This window comes from Idiotropiscis lumnitzeri, chromosome 17 (genome assembly GCF_059441095.1).
Source record: "Idiotropiscis lumnitzeri isolate Australia: NSW breed Sydney's pygmy pipehorse chromosome 17, RoL_Ilum_1.0, whole genome shotgun sequence".
Classification (NCBI taxonomy): Eukaryota; Metazoa; Chordata; class Actinopteri; order Syngnathiformes; family Syngnathidae; genus Idiotropiscis; species Idiotropiscis lumnitzeri.
In genome coordinates, this window is record NC_142407.1 from 16883960 (window position 1) to 16900284 (window position 16325).

The window sequence follows — 16325 nt, forward strand, 5'->3', positions numbered from 1 at the left end:
CGCCCGAGGGGGGCGGAGACATCGGCCACTTGGCTTGTTAAATATGCTCATTAAATAATGATTAGTGGGCGGAGTCCGCGTGACGTCGGCAGCTCAGAGCACGTCAGCAGCTCTTCAGGGAGGCGGAGCTGCAACGAGAAAACAGGTCACATGATGTCATCGCGACGTCACTACAGGCCGTTTCGCGACGCAGCTGCAATGCAATCGGCGCAGTCGCTCGTCGACTTCTAGCGCTTCACCCGTCGGAGCGCGACTCGCAGCACACGGACGTCAACCGGCGCGTTTTTTGGGGTTTCTTTTTGTTCCATGAGTACACCCTCCGGTCGCGCTACTCGTTTGTAGCAGGGAAGTAGCAAGCCGTTGGCACATTCATTCCAAATTCCGGACATCAAGCTGAAGGTCCGTGTACTAGTGCACTCTTTGTCCTTACTAGGAAGATAATTCAGCTTACTAGTAGAGTGACTGTTGTACTAGTCGGCTCGAGTAGCGGGTACTACATTGGAAGTACGCTAGTAACATTGAGGCACTAGATGTCAACTAGTAGGCTATTTGGAAGTACTAGTAGCACGCAGTTCTTTACTAGTACAATTTTGTCTCGCTAATAACAGACACTTTTAGGAAGTCCAAACAGTTGCAGTCAAGTTGTCAAAGTGTTTGATATTCAGATAGCTGTACTAGTTGTCAAGGTGGTAGTAGTTTTGTAGGGGGTGTGCGAGTAAAGCGTTAGTTGTGAATCGGAAGAATTTGGCCACCAGGAGAATCGGTAGCAAGCGCTTGCGCACTCGTGCGGTTGCGTCTCGCTCATGACATGTCGTTAGTAGATCTTTCCGTTTGTTCGACACGTGCAAAGAAATGCCAAGTAGCGAGCGAGCTGTCTGAATATGATTATTAATATTGTTCTAGTTAAGTCCATTTGGGTGCCCAGCCACATGGTGGCGCTGTTTCCTTGCGTCGCATTTTAGCACACGTGCTCATGTCGCGTTAGTATTTTCCCACTCTGCTTGTTTCAAAAGACTGTTTGCAGGTAAGAAAATCCGAGAACAAAAAAAAAAAAAAAAAAAAAAAAAGGCTTGAATCACGCGGGTGCAGCAGCAGTGGCGGCGACGGGAGAAAAAAAAAAAAAGCTCAAGTGACCAATTTTCAAAGAGAAATTTTATTAGATTTGAAACATCAGGGAAAAAAAAAAAGGCATTTACACAAAATCGTTTTTGTTCAGAATCTCTAATCTGCAAACAGACGAAAAAAAAAAAAAACAGTCCCAAAGTGACAAACAGAGAGGGAAAATACACCGTTGTCATTGTCGTTGGAGGGGGGGGGGTGCCTGAGGCCTGACAAACGGAATCGGAGTGGGATCGAGTGTAAACGACAACTTGAAGCTCCTCGAAGCTCCTAACCTCAGTTGGGGGAAAAGTTTCACAGCTTTGACCAGTTCTTCATCTCCATCGCAGCACGAGCAAAAAAAATAAAAATTTAAAAAAAAAGAAGAAAAAAGGGAGCTTTGCTGCCTAGCTTCGTACAGCGCTGCCCAACCAACAACCGAGCCGTCGCAAATGAGTCCACTCCTCTCGAATGATGTTTGGAGACTCTCGCCGAAAAGCAAACGACTCGGACGCGGGTGCAAAGGAAAGGTTGCGAAACGCTGGCGTAGCAGAGCCGCTAGCTAAGGCTGCCTAAATTCCGCCTAGCGACACGCAGCGAAAAGCCTCCGTTGGCAACGTGGGGGCGGGGCGGGCACATGTGACTTCCTGCAGCAAAGGGGGCGGGGCGAAAGAACGGGCAGGGCGGCGGCCCGCGCTATTGCTACGTCTCAAACTGCGTGAGCAGCGCGCGCACTTCGGGCGTCAGCTGCTTGGCGGCGCTGGCGGCCTCGGAGATGGCGCGGCGGTACGGGCCCTTGCGCTTCCTGTCGAAGCGCGACTGGAAGCTCTCCAGGAAAGGCGACAGCTGCGAAAGTGGCAGGATGGAGGTGGTGGGCGAGCCGAACCAGGAGACGCGCGCCTCCTGCCGCGCCGCCAACGCGGCGTTGGCTCGCCGCGCCACCGTGATGCCCAGCACCCGCGCGGGCCACCAGGGGAAGCCGTAGATTTTGGCCCACACGATGTCGCCCACGCACAGCGTGCGCCCGTCGGGCAGCAGACTTTTGGACACCGATTTGGAGGAGACGGAGGACGACGACGTCGACGACGAGGAAGAGGAGGACGACGTGGAAGACTTGCGACGTCGTTTCAGTTCGCCCCCTTCCTCGTCGCCGATCTGAGCGTCCGCAGAGGGCGGGCAGGGGGGCACTAAGGAAAGCGAATCCGCAGGAGGGGGGCCGTCTACGTTCTCGGAGACGCTGCAACGCGGGGGCCTGGGAGGAGGAGGAGGAGGAGGAGGAGGAGGAGGAGCCTCCGGAGCAGCACAAAAAGAAGAGGGCGGCGTCGGATTTGGGACGAGGCGCGCGGAAGGCGGAAAGGGGTAGAGCGCGGGCGGGTTGGGGCTCGAGGTAGCCGAGCGAGTGTCATGTTTGGGAGGCGAGGAAGAGGAGGAGGATGAAGAGGAGGGCGGGGCCTGAGGGTCGTCGGTACGATACCTTTGGGGTTTGAGGCGCATTCGAGGCGGCAGCGCCGTGTGCGAGGCAGGGCCGACCAGGGCCGTGCTAAGGTGCTGCAGGCGGCGGGTGAAGTGGACCTTCTGGTTCTGGTTGTGGTTCTGCAAGGCGGCGGCGCGCGTCGTCGCCTTGCCGCCGCCGCATCCCTCTCCATCCTGGTACTCCCCCAGCAGCGGCGGCGGCGGAGGCGGTGAGTTCCGCGCCAGCTTCTTGAGAACTTGCCGAGTTTTGGAGCAATCCGCTGAGGTTCCTTTGGCCAGAACCTTTTTGGAGTTCAGCTTCAGACGAATGGACGAGGTCGAGGACACCGCCCGCAGGACGCGACGTGAGGACGCAGAAGCGGTGGCGGACACCCGGATCCCCGACGGGGTACGTCGGTCTCCGCGGCTGCCCTTGTCGTCGCTCCTCAGTCGCTTGACCTCAGCGGACACGGGCCCCTCGGCCGCCCTGCGCCGCCGCGACGCCTCCTCGCCCCTCAGGTCCACGGGGCCCGGTCGTCGCCCGGCCGTCGCCACCGCTCCTTTGCACTTGTCGCACAGCACCTGGCGGGGGCGCAGCTTGATGGCGTTCATGATGGAGGTGGGCTCCTCGCAGCGGTAGCGCCGCTTGGGCCTCTTGATCTTCCGGGGCGGCGGCTGAGGTAACGCCTGGTTGTAGGTGTCCCTGATGAACAGCGGGGGCGGGTATGGCGCCCCCTCCTGGAACAGCGGGGGTGGCTTGGTGCTCCACGTGCAAGGCGGCGCCTCATCACCCGCGGGCACTTCCTGCTTTGGGGAAACGGCGGCGGCGTCCGCGGGCACCGCTGCCCTCTGAGGTCGACTCTGGAGTTCTGGTCGGGGAAACGGCGTGATGGGAATTCCGTACGGGCCGAACCTGGGCAAAGGGAACGAGAACCTTAGCCACTCAAATGAAGAAAAATAAAACAACTTGTCCTGTCCAAAAACTTCAGGTTGTGCGGTGGCGCGTTCACTCGGCTCACATGATCATTCATAAATTGTGTTGTTGGCTGAGGATTGACGGAAAAGCAGCACCGGCAGATACAAAAATAAATGATTTCATGGAGCACAACATGATGAGCCGTACCTTTTGGAAACGTCCATGAGAACCCCGGAGAAGAACTTCTCGCCCACCCGGAACGACACAACCAGCGCGTCATCGATGACGTGGTCCAAGGAAACCCGGACCTCGGAGCCGAGGGTGAGGCTCAGGTCCTGCACGGAGCCGCCGAGCCGCGGAGAGCACGGCGCGGCTTCAGCTTCGGTTTCGGTTTCGGCCGGCTTGACGTCCGGCTGCGGGGACCCAAGACAAGGGCCCATCTCCTCGCCCTCCGAATCCCCGTTCGCGGTACCGTCCAGTACGGCGTCTTGGCGATCAGCGGGCCTTCGCTCCGGTTGCACCGAAGCCACGTAGCCTCGGTCCCGGCCAGCGGCGTTTGTTGTCGGTTCCGCCGGTTCCGCCAGCGAAAGGCCGGCCTCGGCGCCGGGCGGGGGTCGCGCGACCGGGAAGGAGTGCAGGAAGACGGCGGAGGAGGAAGGCTTGGGCTGCGCGAGGATGCTGCAGTACGCCGCCTGCGCCGTGCAGTTCCAAGACGCTTCACCGGGAGAGAAGCTGGCGCTCCGGTTTTGGACGAGCGGGTCGCTGGCAGCCGCGGTGGCGGCGGCGTCCTCACCTTGCACTTTTCCCGCCGCGGGCTCCAGCTCCAGCTCCGGCCTGACATGGCGGCGCTCTTGCCCGTCGCCGCAGTCTCCCGAGCGAGGGCTACATAACTCCGCGACCGGCTCGGCCTCCGGCGGCCCCTGAGGCTCCTGGGGGACAAGCCCGCGTCCCGGGCCGCTGCAGTCCGGCTCCGGTGAGCCGTCGTCGGTCGTCGCTGTTGTCCGAATCGCCGCAGCTCCTGGCTCGGTGGCCACGGCCGCCATTTTCTTCCGCTGCACAAGCGAGCGCGCAACACCCCGCCCACCGTGTGCAAAGGTTCAGAGCATTGGCGGCCCGCGATTGGCCACCGACTCCGTCACTCAAATGAGAGCCCAAGGAACGTGCGCTTTGATTGGCCCGAGACGCGGAAGTGCAATGACATCATACGGACGTTCGCCTGGACGTGAAACAAAACATCGGCCGGCATCCCATTGATGAACACAGAAAGTCACCTGGGACACAAAAGACAATCTTTTCATTCCCCAAGAACGAACAATTAAAAACGAAAAGAAGGAAAGATCTGATGCATAGCAAAGACATGAACAACCAATAACTGTTCATGACTCTAGCCTCACTCGGATGAACCATGAATGCATTTTGTCTTAGTTTTTTATTTTTTATTTGATTTCCTCAACATCGGATTTCAAGTGTTCATAAACCTTCACTTTTATTCCACGTTAGCGCTAACCCTTACATTCAATTATGAGCGCTAGCATCGTATTTTAACTCCACTTTTCACATGTTCATTTATTTAAAACGACTTGTGGACACACAAGATTGTGATCAAGAGTACAGCGGAAGAACAACATTGCCTCTTTCTTCATCACTATTTATTTTTGCTGCACATTGGTGAGGCCTCAGATCAATCACTGATGCTATCATCTTGCAATTACAAATCCACACTTGACATGATTACCGTCTAACAAATAATATGTGGATCAGATGAGGTGAGGTGCGCTTGCTCAGAGGGCGTTAAGACCACTCCCTTCAACTTCTTTCACTTGTTTTTCAGACAGTGCCACTTGCTCATCTTCTATCGAAATGTCCTCCTTCTTCTGGCCAGCGGGGCTTCTTTCAGACCTTCGGAGATATACGTGCGTCAAAAAAAAAAACACTCAAGAGAAACCTGTTGGAGTGCCAGGACGCTTTATATGTTAAATACTCAAGGCTACTTTACTGGTAGTCGTTTTCTGACCATTGTGACTTAGTGATGCATAAATAGACTTTTTTTCTTTTTTTTTTAATGGAAGCACGACTTGTTGGGGGTACTTCAGGGTGAAATTTGGGAATTCACAATTATATCCAACGCTCAAGGTGGGAAGTTAGCTTCAACCAACACCTCTAACGTTAGTTTCCAACATTAGCGACAACGTTCTATCATTGGCACTGAAGAAGACGAATGTCAGATTATTGGAAGATATTTGTCTTTTCTAGCCAAGTCATTGAAATGCTTCACAACATGAGAACGTCGCGTGAAACGGCATGGCGGTCAGACGGCCATCAGCGTGAGCCGCTAACGTCGCTCACCATCTGTCCTCCACGTCCTGAATTGTGTCCAGGAGCGGAAGGTTGAGCGTCTCCGGTAGGAAACAAGCAAAGCCAGAAGCCAGCACGGCGGCGCCCCCGTACACCACGCTGGGAAGTGCGGGAAACACCTGAAAAGGCGGGCGGGGGGCCGCAAAATGGCATTGGAGTCACAATGAAAACATGACAACCTGGCAAAATCGGGTTACCTCATCCAGGATGAGGACAGCGGGCGCCGCCATGCTGCCCACTCGGGCCATCGTGGAGACCAGACCCATTCCCGTTTGCCTCCACGCGAGCAAGGTCAAAGTCAAAACGTCATCGGGAGCAAAGGAAGCAAGTCCAAGCGCGACCGACATTTGAAAACAGATCTTGTACTTTCTCCTCCTCGGTTACTTTTTGAAAACTCATGAGTACATTACAAAAAAAGCTCGCTCGCATCAAGGGACACGAGAGTCGGCTAGCTTGTACGCTCTAAAAAATATCAAAAGTGAGGCGGGAGTTGAAGTTTCATGGTTTGGGCCCTGAACTCAACCACGTGGCCTATTAAATAAAAAGCACAAGGATGGCGTTCACAATCACGGACTCGTTGCCGCCTACTCGATCACGCCAAGGGGACTTTGAGCGTACTTGTCGGCGATGTCATACCTGATGATGGTTGGGTAAAGTTCTCCGGTGTACAAGTAGACGGTGGTGAAGGACGCCGACGTGAAGGCCTTACCGAGACACGCCAACGTCGTTCTGACGGCCTGCATGTCTGACAAACCATGGATTTGGAAAAGCATACATGTACAAAGTCCACCGAAAAAGGAAGAAAAAAAATAAAAAAAGTCCCGTTTTGGGGTTTGTGTTACCTGTCGGGACAAAGATGTTGGCAAAGATGACCATGGCGGACATGAGGAGGCACAAGGCCTGAGTCGCCCTCCTCCCGAGGAAGGTCAGCATGCCCAGAGCCACAAATTTGGAGGGAAAATCCACCGCTCCGAAGATGAGCTGCATCACGTAAATGCTCACCTGCGCGGATCAACGGGAGCGCTTAGCTTCGCTCAACACGTGGCGCGGCGGCCCACCCCCAAAAAAATCGGAGCACGCTCACCCCAAACTTCTGCAGGTCCATCGCCAAACCGTAGTAGGCGAAGCTCGTGGAGAACCTAGCCAAGGAAGACGGGCGGACAATACGTGAATGGCCGGCGGCGGCGGCGGCGGGAGTAAGTCGCAAGTCCGGTCCAGTCCCCGCAAAGCTAAGTCTGGCAGGGGCGGGCCGACTGCGATTGCATCACCGTGCGAGGTGTCATGCGCAACGACGACAAACGCGCGCAAAAGTAGCGGTGAGCCGCCTAAAAGTCAAGAAGGCAAGTCTGGCCAAGTTGTTCTGGGGCCACGGTCACGTCCTGCGCTAACGTTAGCATGTGGAGAAGCCGCAGTCGGGCTCTTCCGCTCACCAGACGGCGATGAGGCCAACAGAGATGCGTCTCATGGCGGGCGTCCTCAGAAGGTCGTAGGCGCTCAGAGTCTTGCGCTCCGACGCCAGCTCCTTGCTCATGTGGTATTGAAGCGCCTGCGGGTCACACGGTGCTCACGTCAAGATCGCATCGCCTGCCGGAGATCATCAGGTGTGCCGTGACGAAGGGGGTGTCAATTATTGCGAGGGGCGGCGAGACGACATCATTTGACAAGACAACCTCCAGCGTGAGCTCGTCCGCCACTCGGGCTTTTCCGTTGACTCGAGCGACTCTGCGGAGGGTCTTCAAGGCTTCCTGGGCTCGCCCCCTCAGGACCAGCCAGCGCGGCGACTCCGACAACCACCTGTGCGGTGACACCCGTTGATCAGACGGCCATTTGCGCCGGGAACAACCGAGTAAGAAGGACGGACCAGCAGCAGGCAAAGGAGACGATGTGGGGAGCGCACACCACCAACTGCAACTTCCTCCAGTCCCGCAGCCAATAAGCCAAGCCGGCCAGGACCAGCTGACCGAAGGTGAAGTAGAAGGAGGTGAGCGTGCCCACCAGAGTCCTGGTTTTGGTCGGGATCCACTCCACCTCTGATGACAAACAGCAAGCGCGTCGCTCGGGTTGATGGCGGCCTCGTGGATGTTGGCGAAAAGGTTAAAAAAAAAAAAAAAAAGCTCTTACTCAGGGAGACGGAGTTGAGTATGATGCCCGACACCGCCATGCCACTCAGGAAGCGGAACAGGCAGTAGACCGAATACGTCTGCGACAGGGCGCAGCAGGAGCCCAGGACGCCCAGTTGCAGGTACGACCAAATCAGGATAGAGCGCCGCCCGAACCTGACATAAAAAAAAAAGACGTGTCTCAGGTGCACAGCTTGATTTGCTGCCGTTACGTTTGCCCAAAAGCGGACAGGAGGACAAAAACAAGTATTTGGGACACACATCTTGTAGGACGGAGTGTTCGCCGATGACAAACAAAAACTTTTTCGCTTCTTCTCGACCACCAAAGTTGGAATACGGATCGCCTCAAGCGAAAAGAAATCCCGGCAGGTAACTTGAGAGTTGATTCCAAATTTGGGGATGTCGATCATTGAAGGACACGCGTTGGAACACATTTTCATTCTCATCTGAAACAATTGCAAATGTTCATCCTAATATGAATACGGGACGGGACGGGACGGGAAGAGGCTCACCTGTCAGACAGGCCGCCGTAGATGACGGCGCCGGCTAAAACGCCGCCCATGTACACCGTCTGGATCATCTGCTTGAGCGGCCGAAGCGAGCACACCAGATCCCACTGAAGACGCACAACGCAACGCTCATTGCCGCTGCATCCTCTCAACTTGCCACTGGATCATTAGAACTTCTCGCCACCAACTCCAGGATTATTATATATCGATTTTATGATTAGAACTTCTTCGGGATAAATAGAATTTATAGCGGGTTCATTGCAACATCCTGACCTTCAAGCGGGTCATTTAACCGTTCACAAAAACTTCCCGCTCGATCACTTCAAGTGGCTCGTCGATCACCGGCGCACTCCCAGTTCCGGCTTGGTTCAAGCCGGCCGGTTACCTCGGAAACGGTGGTGGCGAGGAACTCGGAGCTGTCGAAATTCCAGCCGTCCACGCAGCTTTCGGTCTCGGGGAGACTCGCGTTGGCCGAGCCGTTGCCGCTTAGCATCTGCCACTGCGGTATCACATATCTGAAAGGCAAGTCGGCGAGGCGGTTAGCCACGGACGCGCCGGGAGCCGACAAAGTCACACGGGTTGCCAAAAAACCTCCGGCAGCGGTCCAGTCGGGTTCCCGACGAGTCCGGAGGGATGAAAGCCTTCAACGTGTCTCGCCGGTCCACCTGAAACGCGTCAACGTCGCATCAGTCGCACGGCGACCGGCCAATCCGTCACGTACCTGCTGCGTGAGGTTCCAGAGGCTGTGATTGGTCGGCAGGCTGCAGTGGTGGGCGGGTGTTCCGGAGACAAAGTTGTTCAGGAGGTTCTGACTCGCCATGAGCAGGCCCGGGAGGCTGATGATGGTCACGTGGAGCCATTGGTAGCGCCCGAAACCGCCAATCTGACCAAGAAACTTCCTGCTAGACCGACAACTCGCCGCACACTTCCAACGTTGTGCGGCTCAATTGAGTTTGGCCAACCAGTGGACTGGTCGCCAGCCCATAACAAGGCACGTGGACAAACAAGAGACTTCAAAAGGAGCATATGAACAAAAACTAGATTGGTCGCAAGTACAGAAAAACAAAGGACTGGTTCAAAGTCTATTACAGGCTACCCCAAAAAAAAAAAGAAAATCACTCGCACAACATACACGGACTGGTCGCCATCCGATGGCAAGTTTCAAGGGGGAAAAAAAACGGACTGGTCAGCAGTCGATTGCAATGGACTGGTCGCCCGAACGTCGACGTGCTCGCTGTTACCCCTTCGGAATTGATCACTTGCAATACTTTAGCCTTGTACTCAGATTACTCACCTCATCCAGCAGCTCACTGAATCCCATCCTGACGCCGCTGCCGTTCTTCTTCTTCTCGTCTTCAATTCAACCTGTCCCAGAAAAATCAAAGGAACAAGAAAAGTCTGCTGACATCCAAGCCGCTGAAAGTCGCCATGACGGCGCCATCCGCGCTTTCTCACAATTCGCTGGCAGTCTGCTGAGTCGCCTTAAAGGATTAAACGTGCGCACATTCACAAACACGAGAGGATTTTGTTTGCTGACCGTGCGGCACCAGGACTCGACGGCCAGACGTTGGCGATTCGTCCTCCTCGAGGTTGGGGGGTGCAGACTTTGACACGGTGCTGGACGAAGGATGACAACTCCCTCCCTCTCTTCCATGAACTCCCACCCCCACCCTGACCCGATCTCATTGCGGTGGTCTGTTAATGTTCACGCGAGTCTCGCGGGCAATAACTTGAGCAACCAGATGTCGACTCTTTGTACATGCGCACGACTCGACACGACAAACGGGCCTGATGGTCATTACAACTTCCCGCTGCCTGCTGGACCATTAAAACCAAATACATAACCACTCAAACCTGCTGGATTATTCCAACTTCCTACTTGGATCAGTACAAACACAGACATTCCGAAAACGTCCTGACGGGTTGCACCCTGGACTGGTCGCTCGTCAGTCACATATAGACAAAAACCCAGCAGGCAGCGATCCAGCTGTGCCAAGCGCGACGTGAGCCGCGACCTCCGCTTGGAATTCACTCCCGCCAGGCCAAGCAACAAACAAGTCGGCGGGCGACCAGTCGCGAGGTCACCAGCTGAACACACTGTTGCGATTCTTGTGCGGCGCATCTGACATGTGTCGGTTGAACATTGACGGCCGGCGGCGCGCTTGCACAATCACTCCGACAATAATTAGACTGCCGGTAAAACTTTTAACGTCACTCATTCACCAAACAAAGAAAAACGCTTGCAAGCGAGGCTTTGCAAATGGAAAAACACCTCCTAGCTGGAGTCAAGTCTTTAAGGGGTCAGCGTCGACAGGGTCGCTCGTACATGGATCGCGTTTTCACGGGGGGGGGGGCAAAAAGACTCCTTTCTTCTACAGCGTGGTCAGAAACCTTAGACCTAAAAAACGCCATAAACAATACAAATCAAAGAGGAAGACTTTCAAAATAAAACAGAAAAAAAAATTATATACATATATATATATATTCACTCACACACGTGTAAAATGTGTACGCGTACACGCACACACCCACGCACGTACATAAAGTGAATTCACCAATGTTTCCCTCGATTGAAATCTTTTTCTTTTTGTGTCGCCGGGAAAGTCCTTCGGACGATGATGGTCTACCGGGAAACGAGCGTGCAAGCTTTGGAGGAGTCACCATGCTTGTCTTTTGGAGTTGCATGCTGTCAGTCAGTCAGTCATTTAGTCAGTCAGTCAGTCAGTCAGTTAGTTAGTTAGTTAGTTAGTAGTTAGTTGCGTGAACGTCCGTCCCGCTGCTCCCCTTCTGTTCATTTGTCGCGCGCGGCTGACGCGTTTCCGGTCGGAAAAGCTTTGCTCCTCCCACACCACAAGTAACAAATACGTTCATGAAATTATATTTGGATTTGGTCAATGTTTTCATTGTCGTGGTTGCACGCCATGTGGCTATATAGCTTCTTTTGTAATACGTATATCTGTTTTTATGTCAACTATTTTGGAGTGAGTGGCTTGTCAGTTTAAGTAAAAGTCTCGCAGCGTGGACGTTATGAAAACATAAAAATAAGACAAATACACGTTGAGTACAAAAGTTATTAGTAATGCTGATAGAAATAAAAAGCGCAGTGGGGGAACGGACGTTGTCAAACCGGAAGTCGATCCTGCGCATGCGCCACATAACATTGAGAAAAATGACGGCGCCCGTCGATTTGGAGCTGAAGAAGGTAATATTAAAGCCTCTCTGTGGGAACTTTGCTTGCTAGCTTCTAATTGTCCGTCCATGGGAATGGTTGCGTGTCTAGATTTTAAATTAACCGGCGACCAATCAATTGTAGTTTGATCGAGCGGCGCCCAGTCTCGACTGTGCATGTGTTTACCTTTGAAAATAAGTGCGCGTGTTATTTTGCGGGCGTGCGTCAGGCCTTCTCGGAGCTGCAGGTGAAGATGATCGACACGCAGCAGAAGGTGAAGCTGGCCGACCTGCAGATTGAGCAGCTAACGCACGTGCACAAGCACGCCAACCTCACGCACGCCGAGATCAACACGCTCACCGACAACACGCGCTTGTACGAGGGCGTCGGACGCATGTGAGTCGAACCGAACAGGCCACCGGGTGGCCCGCGTCCCTCATCGCTGACCGCGCACTGTGCTCTTTAGGTTCATCCTGCAGTCCAAGGACGACATCACGCAGCAGCTGAAGGTCAAGCAGAAGACGGCCGAGGAGAAAATCAAAGAACTGGAGGTAGCGGCCCACCATCAAGTAGTAACACACATTTGACATCTTTTGCCACATTTGGCGACTGCTTCAGCTCCTTCCAATGTCAACAGCAAAATATTCATGCCAGCCAATGTGTTCCTGCTCCATATTCCAACATTGGTAGCAAATATTTTGTTTCGCCCTTTTTGGCAAACTGCTCAGCTCAACACCCCATTTTCAAAAATGTGATTTTTTAAATTTCAAGCCGCATGTGTCCCCGCTGTGCCTGATTGCTTGTGTTGTGTGTTTGTGCCTTGCAGCAGAAGAAGGTGTACCTGGAACGTAGCGTGAAGGAGGCGGAGGACAACATTCGGGAGATGCTGCTGTCCAGGAGAGCTCAGTGATCGCTCACGCTTCGACTGGTCTTCATTAAAGCGCTTGTGTCAGCACGTGATTGATTGCTCATTGATCAGCGGAGAGTTTTATTGTGAAAGGACGCGGCGCGGTCACGTGTTGTCGGGCTTGTTGACAAAGTTGACGGAGTACGAGCCCGTGTCGGCATCCCGGTTGACCTGGAAGTTGCTGGTGGACAGGCCGAACGGTCGCAGGACCATGTTCCCCAGGTCCTTCAGCTTCCCTGCCGGGGTCATTAGAGGTCGTCGACAATAAGCAGCCCAGAGCGTTAAAAGGAGCACATGTGGACCTACCTAACATTTCTTCCTTCAGCTTCTCGTTCTTCTCGTGGATCTGCTGAGGTAACCTCTGCAGGGACAACAAGTAGGTGGACTTGCATTAAAAATAGCCCTAAAAAAAAAAAATAATCGACTTTAAAAAGCCAGCTTGCGGGCGGAAGAACAACTCATCAGGAACATAAATCCCGGAAAGGTTTATTGCCTGCAGACAGCAAAGCACTTTTTTTTTTTTTTTGTCGGGAGCAAACGGCGACGTTCCTCCCCACCAAGATGGTGGCAAAGCACGACTTTTGTATAAATGAAGCTCGTCGACCCGTTTCAGCATAGCTTCGAAACAAAAAGATGTCGCCAAAGTATTAGTTTCATTCACGTGGCCTTAATTGTCCTTTTGATAGCTGCTTTCCTCGAGAACAATGCTTTGCAATTATTTTCTGTTACACCCCCCCCAGCAAGGAGAAAAGTATTCGCGCCCCCCACCCCACCGCAACTCTTAATAGCATTTTCGTTTCAAAAAAATCTACGCCTTTAAGTGTGCAATTACACTTTATTGTAATACGTCCGTAAAAAAGCATGTTCCCCAGGGTCACCCCCCACCCCCCCCTTTCTCCTCCAGAGGCCCCTGCCCCACTATTTGAGAAGCACTGCTCTAGAATGAGAAATAAAATGGCGTTAGTGTAGTTTCTGATTTTCCTTTTTTTTTTTAAGCAAGAATTTCCCTTTGGTGCACTTCCGTCGTCTTGTCTCGATGTGCCCAAACACTGATTGTCGTCGGGCCCCTTTTGTGCCCTGACTCCAGCTCCCTTGCAAACCCCATTTATAAAAAAAAAAAAAAAAGGGGAAGGATCTCGTCAAAGATGGCCTTCTCGCTTTGTGGATGATTTGGGAACAGGGCGTCAAATGGTGCAAGGCAGTCCCTGAACTCACCGCGCAAGCCTGCCTGGCTGCCGTGTGCTTGGCGTCTCGCTCCAAAACCTTCTGGTAGTCGTCCAGCGCCTTCTCCAGCTGCTCCGTCTGCTCGTAGAGCTCCGCCCTCCTCAGCAAGGCCTTCATGTAGTCGGGATTCAGCTCCAACGCTAGCAACCGGATCATGACGTCACGCGCCGTACGTCTCCAAAAGCAGCCGTGATGACATCACTCACCTCTGGAGCAGTCGGCGATCCCGTCATCTTTCTGCTCCTGATGAAAAAGAACAAAAATTGCCGTTAGCACGTCGCCGGCGTTGTGAGCACGTTGGCATGAGCGACGCGCCGCGTTACCATGTGCAGTCGGGCGGCTGCTCTGTTGGCGAACAAGACGGCTCTCTCTTGGTTGAAACGGTGCGGACACAAACGCAACGCCTGCGTGTAGCTTTGCTCCGCCAGAGACCAATCTGCACAAAGGCGTTACACGCTGCTCAAAGAGCGACAGAGCATGATGCCGCCTGGACACTCGCTAAACTGGGAAATTTGCTGCGCAAACTCATCGACATCGGGGACAAACGGGATTTACTGGTTCATGTATTGGTCAAACTGGTGTAAAAGATGCTCTGTAGCACCGTTCGAATACTTTTGGATTGGTCATTATAGTTTGTTTTGACTCGTTTCTTAAATTGAAATCAGCTTGCTGAGAAAGTTTGGTAGTTCGGAGGAGATTTTATTTTGGGGAGAATGCTTGGTTTTGGTTGAGATTTTTTTATTTGATATACATTCAGTGTTTGTTGAATGCAAACTATAAATAAAAAAAGTACACAAAGTATGGTGTAATAAACAGTCCCTCCTGGGGGCGGAACGGTTCGGCCTCAGGAAGCCCATTTTTGGGCGTGGCGGTGTGACCAAAAAAAAAAAAAAAAGAGAGGTTCAATTAAGCAAGGGCTGAGGTAGTAAATTGTAAAAGCTGCCAATTTTTAGGAATAAGGCTGCTGTGTCGGGCCGGAACCGTATTGAAATTGCAGCCGGAGGGCAGGGGACTGACGGGCAAAAAAGGGTCAAGTAAACAATTCCCAAAGCTCTGACCGTCCGTCTTCTGTAGCAATGGATGCACAACAATACCAAAATAAATCAATTTAAAATGAAGCCCAAAAGCGTCATTGATATTAACCGCCCCCAAAAAAAAACAAAGAACAGTTTCACGATAATTATAGTTTCATAAGCGCGAGATGTCGATTTTTTAATTTTCTTGACAAGAACTTTCTTTCGATTTCAGTTGTAGTTTTCCGTTCCCTATCATGACCTCGGTGCAACTGGTGAGTACTACAATAGTGGTTGAGCTCACCTCTGTTTTTGAAGTGGCAGTTTCCTTCCTCCTTCAACGTGAGACTGTGTAATCGTCGGCTCTGAGGTGACCAAAAGGGAACAGCGGTGGCTGGTCAGAATGCACAGATGTGTTTTTGACATTCAACGTCATCTGCTTTCACCTCCTTCTCCGTCTCTGACAATTCCTCCTCTTCCTCTTCCTGGTGCTCAACTTCTTCCATGTCTCCGCACTTCAAGTCAACGTCATCGGCGGAATCGTCCTTGAGCGGTTCTGTGCTCGTGTCGTCCACAGGCTCGTGTCTCGTGTCCATCTTTGGGTGTAATCCGTCGTGGTCTCCTCGCTCCGGATGCTCCAAACCCTCTTGGCAATCAAAAAAGTCTTCTCGGTCCGCAGCGTCCTCCTCGTTGCATCTCGGCTCATCTGCTGGCCGGCTCATCCTCAACAAATGAACCACAGAGATGAGACAACAATTTTTTTGGGACTAGGGCGACCGGCCGGGCCGGACCGTTCGGCCCAGCTCTGCAAATTGGTGACGGACCGACGATGCCCACCTGTGCACATTTCTACTCTTGACCCTTCATAATGTTCACGACCTTGTAAAGGACTCCCAGAATCTAGTCGTTGAACTTTGTAATACGACCAGAATTTTTTAAGTCACCACTAGAACCTTTTGTAGAAGATCCAGACCACGTAGAACCGCTAGGACCTTCCACGACGGGCGACCGAGCGACTGACGTGATGGAGATTATATTATAACTCAATATAATGAATTGGTTCGCACGCAACCGAGAGAATTGAACACGTTCGTAAAGGCACAATCACTTCCTGCGCAATTTCGAAGTTAATGAACGGAGTCTATACCTAGAGGCTAAACCGTCGACAAAGACAGACGAGCAACATGACAGCTGCTGTCACAATGTCAAATACTTTTGAACATCGAACCGTCTTCACAAAGGGACAGTAAGAAGAGTACGAAAAAAATACCGTCCAAATGGTCTGATTTGTTGACTTACCTGAAACCAATATTAGCCTTCGATGAACTAGCCAAATCACTTCCGTATTATTCTTCTTCGTCGTCGTCCACTTCTTCTTCTGCGGTACGTTCGTTTGACTCGGCCGGTTTTGAATAATGTCTAGTTCTGGCCCAGAAAAAATTGGAATAGTTGGTCGTCTGACACAATCGAACATGTTTTTCTTTTCATTCGAGCGTAGGAAACTTTGCGCTTCTCGTTCACATATTTTAAAGGCAATGCGCGCTTAGGCAATGTGTGTATCG

At 52.6% G+C, this 16325-nt stretch overlaps 4 protein-coding genes across 10 annotated transcripts; 1 reads left to right on the forward strand and 3 right to left on the reverse strand.

The window, feature by feature from the left end:
• Positions 1 to 687: 687 nt before the first annotated feature.
• Positions 688 to 4576, reverse strand: pwwp2a (PWWP domain containing 2A). The gene is made up of 2 exons (XM_088280046.1): positions 3674 to 4576; positions 688 to 3463 (listed from the first exon to the last, which is right to left on the reverse strand). Exons 1-2 carry the CDS (start codon positions 4507 to 4509, stop codon positions 1801 to 1803), a joined length of 2499 nt encoding a protein of 832 aa, XP_088136172.1. The 5' UTR covers positions 4510 to 4576; the 3' UTR covers positions 688 to 1800.
• Positions 4577 to 4876: 300 nt separating this feature from the next.
• On the reverse strand, positions 4877 to 12434 carry oatx (organic anion transporter X). Of its 6 annotated transcripts, none has more exons than XM_088280050.1 (15): positions 9988 to 12434; positions 9172 to 9815; positions 9042 to 9115; positions 8836 to 8965; positions 8454 to 8557; positions 7943 to 8097; positions 7683 to 7851; positions 7492 to 7615; positions 7252 to 7367; positions 6906 to 6960; positions 6664 to 6823; positions 6458 to 6566; positions 6019 to 6097; positions 5813 to 5940; positions 4877 to 5365 (listed from the first exon to the last, which is right to left on the reverse strand). In XM_088280050.1, exons 2-15 carry the CDS (start codon positions 9268 to 9270, stop codon positions 5248 to 5250), a joined length of 1620 nt encoding a protein of 539 aa, XP_088136176.1. In that variant the 5' UTR covers positions 9271 to 9815; positions 9988 to 12434; the 3' UTR covers positions 4877 to 5247. The 6 variants fall into 6 exon arrangements, with proteins under 6 accessions (XP_088136176.1, XP_088136177.1, XP_088136175.1 ...); XM_088280051.1 differs by having other exon boundaries at positions 9906 to 12434; XM_088280049.1 differs by having other exon boundaries at positions 9172 to 9333; positions 9745 to 12434.
• On the forward strand, positions 11488 to 12574 carry pfdn1 (prefoldin subunit 1). The gene is made up of 4 exons (XM_088280057.1): positions 11488 to 11652; positions 11849 to 12015; positions 12086 to 12170; positions 12446 to 12574. The coding sequence occupies exons 1-4, from the start codon at positions 11530 to 11532 to the stop codon at positions 12527 to 12529; spliced, it is 459 nt and encodes a 152-aa protein (XP_088136183.1). The 5' UTR covers positions 11488 to 11529; the 3' UTR covers positions 12530 to 12574.
• A 16-nt stretch (positions 12575 to 12590) lies between these two features.
• Positions 12591 to 16213, reverse strand: ttc1 (tetratricopeptide repeat domain 1). 2 transcript variants are annotated; one of them, XM_088280055.1, is made up of 8 exons: positions 16063 to 16213; positions 15210 to 15486; positions 15068 to 15128; positions 14074 to 14186; positions 13957 to 13993; positions 13742 to 13890; positions 12833 to 12887; positions 12591 to 12762 (listed from the first exon to the last, which is right to left on the reverse strand). In XM_088280055.1, exons 2-8 carry the CDS (start codon positions 15483 to 15485, stop codon positions 12632 to 12634), a joined length of 822 nt encoding a protein of 273 aa, XP_088136181.1. In that variant the 5' UTR covers position 15486; positions 16063 to 16213; the 3' UTR covers positions 12591 to 12631. The 2 variants fall into 2 exon arrangements, with proteins under 2 accessions (XP_088136181.1, XP_088136182.1); XM_088280056.1 differs by lacking the exon at positions 16063 to 16213 and adding an exon at positions 15601 to 16056.
• Positions 16214 to 16325: the final 112 nt, after the last annotated feature.